Source organism: Hyla sarda, chromosome 8, assembly GCF_029499605.1.
Source record: "Hyla sarda isolate aHylSar1 chromosome 8, aHylSar1.hap1, whole genome shotgun sequence".
In the NCBI taxonomy this organism is placed as follows: Eukaryota; Metazoa; Chordata; class Amphibia; order Anura; family Hylidae; genus Hyla; species Hyla sarda.
In genome coordinates, this window is record NC_079196.1 from 10,368,953 (window position 1) to 10,381,518 (window position 12,566).

The 12,566-nt window shown below is 52.5% G+C and overlaps 1 protein-coding gene across 1 annotated transcript in view; it reads left to right on the plus strand.

The window, feature by feature from the left end:
• The window catches only part of ADCY5 (adenylate cyclase 5), a 138,308-nt gene that overhangs the window by 114,689 nt on the left and 11,053 nt on the right, over nucleotides 1-12,566 (plus strand). Inside the window, exons 15-19 of the mRNA XM_056536606.1 lie at nucleotides 817-904; nucleotides 7,707-7,823; nucleotides 10,311-10,475; nucleotides 10,600-10,775; nucleotides 11,723-11,749. Coding sequence (XP_056392581.1) covers nucleotides 817-904; nucleotides 7,707-7,823; nucleotides 10,311-10,475; nucleotides 10,600-10,775; nucleotides 11,723-11,749 — 573 coding nt within the window. The remainder of the gene's footprint in view (nucleotides 1-816; nucleotides 905-7,706; nucleotides 7,824-10,310; nucleotides 10,476-10,599; nucleotides 10,776-11,722; nucleotides 11,750-12,566) is intronic.

The following is a 12,566-nucleotide window of genomic DNA, read 5'->3' on the forward strand; positions in this document are numbered from 1 at the left end:
GGGGCTGTGATCTCTAGTGATGTCTCAGGATTCACCAGGGGACCATAGTGTGAGGGGCTGTGGTCTCTAGTGATGTCTCAGAATTCACCAGGGGACCATAGTGTGAGGGGCTGTGATCTCTAGTGATGTCTCAGGGGTCACCAGGGGACCATAGTGTGAGGGGCTGTGATCTCTAGTGGTGTCTCGGAGTTCACCAGGAGACCATAGTGTGAGGGGCTGTGATCTCTAGTGATGTCTCAGGATTCACCAGGAGACCATAGTGTGAGGGGCTGGTGATCTCTAGTGATGTCTCAGGGTTCACCAGGAGACCATAGTGTGAGGGGCTGTGATCTCTAGTGATGTCTCAGGATTCACCAGGAAACCATAGTGTGAGGGGCTGTGATCTCTAGTGATGTCTCGGGATTCACCAGGAGACCATAGTTTGAGGGGCTGTGATCTCTAGTGATGTCTCAGGATTCACCAGGGGACCATAGTGTGAGGGGCTGTGATCTCTAGTGATGTCTCAGGATTCACCAGGGGACCATAGTGTGAGGGGCTGTGATCTCTAGTGATGTCTCGGGATTCACCAGGAGACCATAGTGTGAGGGGCTGTGATCTCTAGTGATGTCTCGGGATTCACCAGGGGACCATAGTGTGAGGGGCTGTGATCTCTAGTGATGTCTCAGGGTTCACCAGGGGACCATAGTGTGAGGGGCTGTGATCTCTAGTGATGTCTCGGGATTCACCAGGGGACCATAGTGTGAGGGGCTGTGATCTCTAGTGATGTCTCTTGGTGGAATATTATCCTGTAATAAAAGCCTCGTTCTGTGTTCGCAGCTCCACCTTCATGCTGGGCTTCTATCTCTCCTGCTTCCTCATCCTGCTCATTGTGCTCATCGTCTCCCTGATCTACTCCTGTATCAAGGTGAGTCGGGGCCACATGTACAGGAACCCACCTGACTGTATGAGGGGCCACATGTACAGGGACCCACCTGACTGGCTGAGGAGCCACATGTACAGGGACCCACCTGACTGTATGAGGGGCCACATGTACAGGAACCCACCTGACTGTATGAGGGGCCACATGTACAGGGACCCACCTGACTGGCTGAGGGGCCACATGTACAGGAACCCACCTGACTGTATGAGGGGCCACATGTACAGGGACCCACCTGACTGTATGAGGGGCCACATGTACAGGAACCCACCTGACTGTATGAGGGGCCACATGTACAGGGACCCACCTGACTGGCTGAGGAGCCACATGTACAGGGACCCACCTGACTGTATGAGGGGCCACATGTACAGGGACCCACCTGACTGTATGAGGGGCCACATGTACAGGGACCCACCTGACTGTATGAGGGGCCACATGTACAGGAACCCACCTGACTGTATGAGGGGCCACATGTACAGGGACCCACCTGACTGGCTGAGGGGCCACATGTACAGGAACCCACCTGACTGTATGAGGGGCCACATGTACAGGGACCCACCTGACTGTATGAGGGGCCACATGTACAGGAACCCACCTGACTGTATGAGGGGCCACATGTACAGGGACCCACCTGACTGGCTGAGGAGCCACATGTACAGGGACCCACCTGACTGTATGAGGGGCCACATGTACAGGGACCCACCTGACTGTATGAGGGGCCACATGTACAGGGACCCACCTGACTGTATGAGGGGCCACATGTACAGGGACCCACCTGACTGTATGAGGGGCCACATGTACAGGGACCCACCTGACTGGCTGAGGGGCCACATGTACAGGAACCCACCTGACTGTATGAGGGGCCACATGTACAGGGACCCACCTGACTGTATGAGGGGCCACATGTACAGGGACCCACCTGACTGTATGAGGGGCCACATGTACAGGGACCCACCTGACTGGCTGAGGGGCCACATGTACAGGAACCCACCTGACTGTATGAGGGGCCACATGTACAGGGACCCACCTGACTGGCTGAGGGGCCACATGTACAGGAACCCACCTGACTGTATGAGGGGCCACATGTACAGGGACCCACCTGACTGTATGAGGGGCCACATGTACAGGAACCCACCTGACTGTATGAGGGGCCACATGTACAGGGACCCACCTGACTGGCTGAGGAGCCACATGTACAGGGACCCACCTGACTGTATGAGGGGCCACATGTACAGGGACCCACCTGACTGTATGAGGGGCCACATGTACAGGGACCCACCTGACTGTATGAGGGGCCACATGTACAGGGACCCACCTGACTGTATGAGGGGCCACATGTACAGGGACCCACCTGACTGTATGAGGGGCCACATGTACAGGGACCCACCTGACTGTATGAGGGGCCACATGTACAGGGACCCACCTGACTGTATAAGGGGCCACATGTACAGGGACCCACCTGACTGTATAAGGGGCCACATGTACAGGGACCCACCTGACTGTATGAGGTGGCCACATGTACAGGGACCCACCTGACTGTATGAGGGGCCACATGTACAGGGACCCACCTGACTGTATGAGGGGCCACATGTACAGGGACCCACCTGACTGTATGAGGGGCCACATGTACAGGGACCCACCTGACTGTATGAGGGGCCACATGTACAGGGACCCACCTGACTGTATAAGGGGCCACATGTACAGGGACCCACCTGACTGTATAAGGGGCCACATGTACAGGGACCCACCTGACTGTATGAGGGGCCACATGTACAGGGACCCACCTGACTGGCTGAGGGGCCACATGTACAGGAACCCACCTGACTGTATGAGGGGCCACATGTACAGGGACCCACCTGACTGGCTGAGGGGCCACATGTACAGGGACCCACCTGACTGTATGAGGGGGCCACATGTACAGGGACCCACCTGACTGTATGAGGGGCCACATGTACAGGGACCTACCTGACTGTATGAGGGGCCACATGTACAGGGACCTACCTGACTGTATGAGGGGCCACATGTACAGGGACCCACCTGACTGTATGAGGGGCCACATGTACAGGGACCTTCCTGACTGTATGAGGGGGCCACATGTACAGGGACCTACCTGACTGTATGAGGGGCCACATGTACAGGGACCCACCTGACTGGCTCAGGGGCCACATGTACAGGGACCCACCTGACTGTATAAGGGGCCACATGTACAGGGACCCACCTGACTGACTGAGGGGCCACATGTACAGGGACCCACCTGACTGACTGAGGGGCCACATGTACAGGGACCCACCTGACTGTATGAGGGGGCCACATGTACAGGGACCTTCCTGACTGTATGAGGGGGCCACATGTACAGGGACCTACCTGACTGTATGAGGGGCCACATGTACAGGGACCCACCTGACTGGCTGAGGGGCCACATGTACAGGGACCCACCTGACTGACTGAGGGGCCACATGTACAGGGACCCACCTGACTGACTGAGGGGCCACATGTACAGGGACCTTCCTGACTGTATGAGGGGGCCACATGTACAGGGACCTACCTGACTGTATGAGGGGCCACATGTACAGGGACCCACCTGACTGGCTCAGGGGCCACATGTACAGGGACCCACCTGACTGTATAAGGGGCCACATGTACAGGGACCCACCTGACTGACTGAGGGGCCACATGTACAGGGACCCACCTGACTGACTGAGGGGCCACATGTACAGGGACCCACCTGACTGTATGAGGGGGCCACATGTACAGGGACCTTCCTGACTGTATGAGGGGGCCACATGTACAGGGACCTACCTGACTGTATGAGGGGCCACATGTACAGGGACCCACCTGACTGGCTGAGGGGCCACATGTACAGGGACCCACCTGACTGACTGAGGGGCCACATGTACAGGGACCCACCTGACTGACTGAGGGGCCACATGTACAGGGACCCACCTGACTGTATGAGGGGCCACATGTACAGGGACCCACCTGACTGTATGAGGGGCCACATGTACAGGGACCCACCTGACTGTATGAGGGGCCACATGTACAGGGACCCACCTGACTGTATGAGGGGCCACATGTACAGGGACCCACCTGACTGGCTGAGGGGCCACATGTACAGGAACCCACCTGACTGTATGAGGGGCCACATGTACAGGGACCCACCTGACTGGCTGAGGGGCCACATGTACAGGGACCCACCTGACTGTATGAGGGGGCCACATGTACAGGGACCCACCTGACTGTATGAGGGGCCACATGTACAGGGACCTACCTGACTGTATGAGGGGCCACATGTACAGGGACCTACCTGACTGTATGAGGGGCCACATGTACAGGGACCCACCTGACTGTATGAGGGGGCCACATGTACAGGGACCTTCCTGACTGTATGAGGGGGCCACATGTACAGGGACCTACCTGACTGTATGAGGGGCCACATGTACAGGGACCCACCTGACTGGCTCAGGGGCCACATGTACAGGGACCCACCTGACTGTATAAGGGGCCACATGTACAGGGACCCACCTGACTGACTGAGGGGCCACATGTACAGGGACCCACCTGACTGTATGAGGGGGCCACATGTACAGGGACCTTCCTGACTGTATGAGGGGGCCACATGTACAGGGACCTACCTGACTGTATGAGGGGCCACATATACAGGGACCCACCTGACTGGCTGAGGGGCCACATGTACAGGGACCCACCTGACTGACTGAGGGGCCACATGTACAGGGACCCACCTGACTGTATGAGGGGCCACATGTACAGGGACCCACCTGACTGACTGAGGGGCCACATGTACAGGGACCCACCTGACTGACTGAGGGGCCACATGTACAGGGACCCACCTGACTGTATGAGGGGCCACATGTACAGGGACCCACCTGACTGTATGAGGGGCCACATGTACAGGGACCCACCTGACTGTATGAGGGGCCACATGTACAGGGACCCACCTGACTGTATGAGGGGCCACATGTACAGGGACCCACCTGACTGGCTGAGGGGCCACATGTACAGGAACCCACCTGACTGTATGAGGGGCCACATGTACAGGGACCCACCTGACTGGCTGAGGGGCCACATGTACAGGGACCCACCTGACTGTATGAGGGGGCCACATGTACAGGGACCCACCTGACTGTATGAGGGGCCACATGTACAGGGACCTACCTGACTGTATGAGGGGCCACATGTACAGGGACCTACCTGACTGTATGAGGGGCCACATGTACAGGGACCCACCTGACTGTATGAGGGGGCCACATGTACAGGGACCTTCCTGACTGTATGAGGGGGCCACATGTACAGGGACCTACCTGACTGTATGAGGGGCCACATGTACAGGGACCCACCTGACTGGCTCAGGGGCCACATGTACAGGGACCCACCTGACTGTATAAGGGGCCACATGTACAGGGACCCACCTGACTGACTGAGGGGCCACATGTACAGGGACCCACCTGACTGTATGAGGGGGCCACATGTACAGGGACCTTCCTGACTGTATGAGGGGGCCACATGTACAGGGACCTACCTGACTGTATGAGGGGCCACATATACAGGGACCCACCTGACTGGCTGAGGGGCCACATGTACAGGGACCCACCTGACTGACTGAGGGGCCACATGTACAGGGACCCACCTGACTGTATGAGGGGCCACATGTATAGGGACCTACCTGACTGTATGAGGGGCCACATGTACAGGGACCTACCTGACTGTATGAGGGGCCACATGTACAGGGACCCACCTGACTGTATGAGGGGGCCACATGTACAGGGACCTTCCTGACTGTATGAGGGGGCCACATGTACAGGGACCTACCTGACTGTATGAGGGGCCACATGTACAGGGACCCACCTGACTGGCTCAGGGGCCACATGTACAGGGACCCACCTGACTGTATAAGGGGCCACATGTACAGGGACCCACCTGACTGACTGAGGGGCCACATGTACAGGGACCCACCTGACTGTATGAGGGGGCCACATGTACAGGGACCCACCTGACTGTATGAGGGGCCACATGTACAGGGACCTTCCTGACTGTATGAGGGGGCCACATGTACAGGGACCTACCTGACTGTATGAGGGGCCACATGTACAGGGACCCACCTGACTGGCTGAGGGGCCACATGTACAGGGACCCACCTGACTGACTGAGGGGCCACATGTACAGGGACCCACCTGACTGGCTGAGGGGCCACATGTACAGGGACCCACCTGACTGTATGAGGGGCCACATGTACAGGGACCCACCTGACTGGCTGAGGGGCCACATGTACAGGGACCCACCTGACTGTATGAGGGGGCCACATGTACAGGGACCTACCTGACTGTATGAGGGGCCACATGTACAGGGACCCACCTGACTGTATAAGGGGGCCACATGTACAGGGACCCACCTGACTGTATGAGGGGCCACATGTACAGGGACCCACCTGACTGTATGAGGGGCCACATGTACAGGGACCCACCTGACTGTATGAGGGGCCACATGTACAGGGACCCACCTGACTGTATGAGGGGCCACATGTACAGGGACCTACCTGACTGTATGAGGGGCCACATGTACAGGGACCCACCTGACTGTATGAGGGGGCCACATGTACAGGGACCTTCCTGACTGTATGAGGGGCCACATGTACAGGGACCCACCTGACTGACTGAGGGGCCACATGTACAGGGACCCACCTGACTGGCTGAGGGGCCACATGTACAGGGACCTACCTGACTGGCTGAGGGGCCACATGTACAGGGACCCACCTGACTGTATGAGGGGCCACATGTACAGGGACCCACCTGACTGTATGAGGGGCCACATGTACAGGGACCCACCTGACTGTATAAGGGGCCACATGTACATGGACCCACCTGACTGTATAAGGGGCCACATGTACAGGGACCCACCTGACTGTATGAGGGGCCACATGTACAGGGACCCACCTGACTGTATGAGGGGCCACATGTACAGGGACCTACCTGACTGGCTGAGGGGCCACATGTACAGGGACCCACCTGACTGGCTGAGGGGCCACATGTACAGGGACCCACCTGACTGTATGAGGGGCCACAGCAGACTCCCCATACGAAGCTCATTCACCGTGTAAGGAAAAGTTCTGTGACTTCCTAATTCGACTTTGTCTTTTTAATCCTTTACATTTCCAAAAGCTCTGCTTGTTGTCAGTGAATAGGAGTGTTAACCCTTCACATTCAGAGGATAGATACCTGACCTGACCTAAAACTTCTTACAGCTGAGAGTTTGTTACAATGGCATTTGGTCTAGATTCCTGTGACCCCGCCCCCGCCCCTTGTTTATCTTTTTCCCGGGGTCATTGGATTATAATTTTGTCGCCATCATTTATATCCGTCCGTCTCAGCGACATTTACTGCGTCCAAGAGGAAAATTGAGATCCATTACTTAATAATAAATAAGCGGCGCCCGGACCAGAGGCGACGTGTAATCACGTTATCCCCAGACACAGAGGATTTATGAAATGTCAGGCAGAACGTTTGAGTGATTTAAAGGGGCACTCCACTGGCCAGCGTTCAATACTCTGTGTGCACACGGCCATCACGCCCCCTCCCATAGACACCCCTGCCGTGCACACAGGAGATGTTCTGGTTCTGTGTGTCAGGAGAACAGTCTGGATTGTTGTCTATAGAGGAGACGTTCGCTGCTTCCTCCCTGTACAATGTATCAGGACGGGGGAGAGAACTGTCTGCACTGATACATTGTAACGAGGACGGACAGGACTAGATTGTCAGCTCTGTGTCTCCTCCTGCAGCTCTGTCCATCTCCGCTCCAGACGTTGGCTAAAAAGATCGTCCAGTCCCGGATTAACAGCACCGCGGTGGGAATCTTCACCATAATCCTGGTCTTCCTCTCTTCATTTGTTAACATGGTAAGAATGGACGAGGACCCCTCCAGAGCTGCACTCACTATTCTGCTGTTACACCATGTCGTATCAACCAGTCACCTCCAGAGCTGCACTCACTATTCTGCTGTTACTTCATGTCTTATCCTCCACTCACCTCCAAAGCTGCACTCACTATTCTGCTGTTACTTCATGTCTTATTCTCCAGTCACCTCCAGAGCTGCACTCACTATTCTACTGTTACATCCTATCTTATCCTCCACTCACCTCAAGAGCTGCACTCACTATTCTGCTGTTACACCATGTCTTATCAACCAGTCACCTCCAGAGCTGCACTCACTATTCTGCTGTTACTTCATGTCTTATCCTCCAGTCACCTCCAGAGCTGCACTCACTATTCTACTGTAATGTTATGTCTTATCCTCCAGTCACCTCCAGAGCTGCACTCACTATTCTGCTGTTACATCCTGTCTTATCCTCCAGTCACCTCCAGAGCTGCACTCACTATTCTGCTGTTACATCATGTCTTTTCCTCCAGTCACCTCCAGAGCTGCACTCACTATTCTGCTGTTACATCATGTCTTATCCTCCAGTCACCTCCAGAGCTGCACTCACTATTCTGCTGTTACATCATGTCTTATTCTCCAGTCACCTCCAGAGCTGCACTCACTATTCTGCTGTTACTTCATGTCTTATTCTCCAGTCACCTCCAGAGCTGCACTCACTATTCTGCTGTTACTTCATGTCTTATCCTCCAGTCACCTCCAGAGCTGCACTCACTATTCTGCTGTTACTTCATGTCTTATCCTCCAGTCACCTCCAGAGCTGCACTCACTATTCTACTGTAATGTTATGTCTTATCCTCCAGTCACCTCCAGAGCTGCACTCACTATTCTGCTGTTACATCATGTCTTATTCTCCAGTCACCTCCAGAGCTGCACTCACTATTCTGCTGTTACACCATGTCGTATCAACCAGTCACCTCCAGAGCTGCAGTCACTATTCTACTGTAACGTTATGTCTTATCCTCCAGTCACCTCCAGAGCTGCACTCACTATTCTGCTGTTACATCATGTGTTATACTCCAGTCACCTCCAGAGCTGCACTCACTATTCTACTGTAATGTTATGTCTTATCCTCCAGTCACCTCCAGAGCTGCACTCACTATTCTGCTGTTACTTCATGTCTTATTCTCCAGTCACCTCCAGAGCTGCACTCACTATTCTGCTGTTACATCCTATCTTATCCTCCACTCACCTCAAGAGCTGCACTCACTATTCTGCTGTTACATCATGTCTTATCCTCCAGAGCTGCACTCACTATTCTGCTGTTACATCCTATCTTATCCTCCACTCACCTCAAGAGCTCCACTCACTATCCTGCTGTTACATCATGTCTTATCCTCCAGAGCTGCACTCACTATTCTGCTGTTACATCATGTCTTATCCTCCAGAGCTGCACTCACTATTCTGCTGTTACATCCTGTCTTATCCTCCAGTCACCTCCAGAGCTGCACTCACTATTCTGCTGTTACATTCTATCTTATCCTCCACTCACCTCAAGAGCTCCACTCACTATTCTGCTGTTACATCATGTCTTATCCTCCAGAGCTGCACTCACTATCCTGCTGTTACATCACGTCTTATCCTCCAGAGGTGCACTCACTATTCTGCTGTTATATCATGTCTTATCCTCCACTCACCTCCAGAGCTGCACTCACTATTCTGCTGTTACATCCTGTCTTATCCTCCAGAGCTGCACTCACTATTCTGCTGTTACATCCTGTCTTATCCTCCAGAGCTGCACTCACTATTCTGCTGTTACATCCTGTCTTATCCTCCAGAGCTGCGCTCACTATCCTGCTGTTACATCCTGTCTTATCCTCCAGAGCTGCACTCACTATTCTGCTGTTACATCATGTCTTATCCTCCAGAGCTGCACTCACTATTCTGCGGTTACATCCTGTCTTATCCTCCAGAGCTGCACTCACTATTCTGCTGTTACATCATGTCTTATCCTCCAGAGCTGCACTCACTATTCTGCGGTTACATCCTGTCTTATCCTCCAGAGCTGCACTCACTATTCTGCTGTTACATCCTGTCTTATCCTCCAGTCACCTCCAGAGCTGCACTCACTATTCTGCTGTTACATCCTGTCTTATCCTCCAGTCACCTCCAGAGCTGCACTCACTATTCTGCTGTTACATCCTGTCTTATCCTCCAGAGCTGCGCTCACTATTCTGCTGTTACATCCTGTCTTATCCTCCAGAGCTGCACTCACTATTCTGCTGTTACTTCATGTCTTATCCTCCAGAGCTGCACTCACTATTCTGCTGTTACATCCTGTCTTATCCTCCAGTCACCTCCAGAGCTGCGCTCACTATTCTGCGGTTACATCCTGTCTTATCCTCCAGAGCTGCACTCACTATTCTGCTGTTACATCCTGTCTTATCCTCCAGTGATTCTTCTAGTTTTCTCTTAGCTCGTGATGTCTGCCATGCTTCTTGTCTTGCAGTTCACGTGCAGTAATATGGACCTGCGGAGCTGCCTCTCTGCTGAGTACAATGTCCCCCTTCACAATGTCACCCCGTGTCTGGTCAGGTGCTCCGATCTTAACTACAGCCTGACCACTGAGAACGGGTTCTGTGGGGACCCGGCCCCCAACTGCAACTTCCCGGAGGTAAAGCGCGACCCCCTGTGGTGGTATGGAGCGACCTCGATTATAGTGAATGTTTGATGGATGTAGTTACTTTGCACAGCTGCTTTTCGTGTCTGTGTCTCAGGTTTTCTTCTCTTCCTTGCAGTATTTCACCTCCTGTATCCTGCTCAGCCTCCTCGCCTGCTCCGTCTTTCTCCAGATCAGCAGCATCGGGAAACTCATCCTAATGCTGATCATTGACTTTGTCTACGTCATTATCCTGGAGATCCCGCAGGTGGCGCTCTTTGACAATGCAGATCTGCTGGTGGCAGCCAATGGGATGTGAGTAAAGTGCAGGCGCTGGGATGTGTGTAGGGGGCAGTCACTATGTCCATACAGGACATTACTAATACTTCAGAGCTGCGCTCACAATTCTGCAGACCTCAGAGCTGAAATCCCCAGTATTCCCAGTTTATCCAGTGTCTGCTCAGAGATTTACATTTACGCACCTTATAGACATTTAATAAAGGATAAAGTAAAGGGGTATTCCAGGAAAAAAAAACTTTTTTTTTTTTACATATCAACTGGTTCCAGAAAGTTAAAAAGATTTGTAAATTACTTAAAAAATCTTAATCCTTTCAGTACTTATGAGCTGCTGAGGTTGCATTGTTGTTTTTCTGTCTAAGTGCTCTCTGATGACACCTGTCTCGGGAACTGTCCAGAGTAGAAGCAAATCCCCATAGAAAACCTCTTCTACTCTGTGCAGTTCCCGAGACAAGCAGAGATGTCAGCAGAGAGCACTGTTGTCAGACAGAAAAGAACAACTCAACTTCAGCAGCCGATAATTATTGGAAGGATTAAGATTTTTGAATTGAAGTAATTTACAAATCTGTTTAACTTTCTGGAGCCAGTTGATATATAAAAATATTTTTTTCCCTGGAATAACCCTTTAAGTGCCCCCCTGCATTATAGGGGCTCAGCTAGTAGTGGGCGTCTGTCCACTGTGAGATCAGATAGATCAGTGTTTCCCAAGCAGGGTGCCTCCAGCTGTTGCAAAACTACAACTCCCAGCATGCCCGGACAGCCTTCGGCTGTCCGGGCATGCTGGGAGTTGTAGTTTTGCAACAGCTGGAGGCACCCTGCTTGGGAAACACTGAGATAGATACATGTTCTGATTATGTACAGGAGACATGTGTAATAGTGGAGTGTGGAGCCATCTAGTGTCCATAACGCAGTACTGCAGTAATGATCGTCGCACTTATCATCACTCTTTGCTTTTTGTCTTCCAGTGATTTATCCAACTCCACAATGAACTGGTAAGAATCCGGGACATTCTATAATGATTGATGAATTATTATTAGTTCATCTGAAATATCCAATTATTATTTTCACACGAGTGTTCACACGTCACAGAGGGGGAATTCTTTGCCCGTCACAGCACATGGTTATATAGTAGTTATATACCTCCGCTCCAGATCTATCTGTATACTGCTGCTGATATCTCTATGGGATCAGGCTATATAGTAGTTATATACCTCCCCTCCAGCTCTATCTGTATACTGCTGCTGATATCTCTATGGGATCAGGCTATATAGTAGTTATATACCTCCCCTCCAGCTCTATCTGTATACTGCTGCTGATATCTCTATGGGATCAGGCTATATAGTAGTTGTATACCTCCCCTCCAGCTCTATCTGTATACTGCTGCTGTTATCTCTATGGGATCAGGATATATAGTAGTTATAAACCTCCCCTCCAACTCTATCTGTATACTGCTGCTGTTATCTCTATGGGATCAGGATATATAGTAGTTATACACCTCCCCTCCAGCTCTATCTGTATACTGCTGCTGATATCTCTATGGGATCAGGATATATAGTAGTTATACACCTCTCCTCCAGCTCTATCTGTATACTGCTGCTGATATCTCTATGGGATCAGGATATATAGTAGTTATACACCTCCCCTCCAGCTCTATCTGTATACTGCTGCTGATATCTCTATGGGATCAGGATATATCGTAGTTATATACCTCCCCTCCAGCTCTATCTGTATACTGCTGCTGTTATCTCTATGGGATCAGGATATATAGTAGTTATATACCTCTCCTCCAGCTCTATCTGTATACTGCTG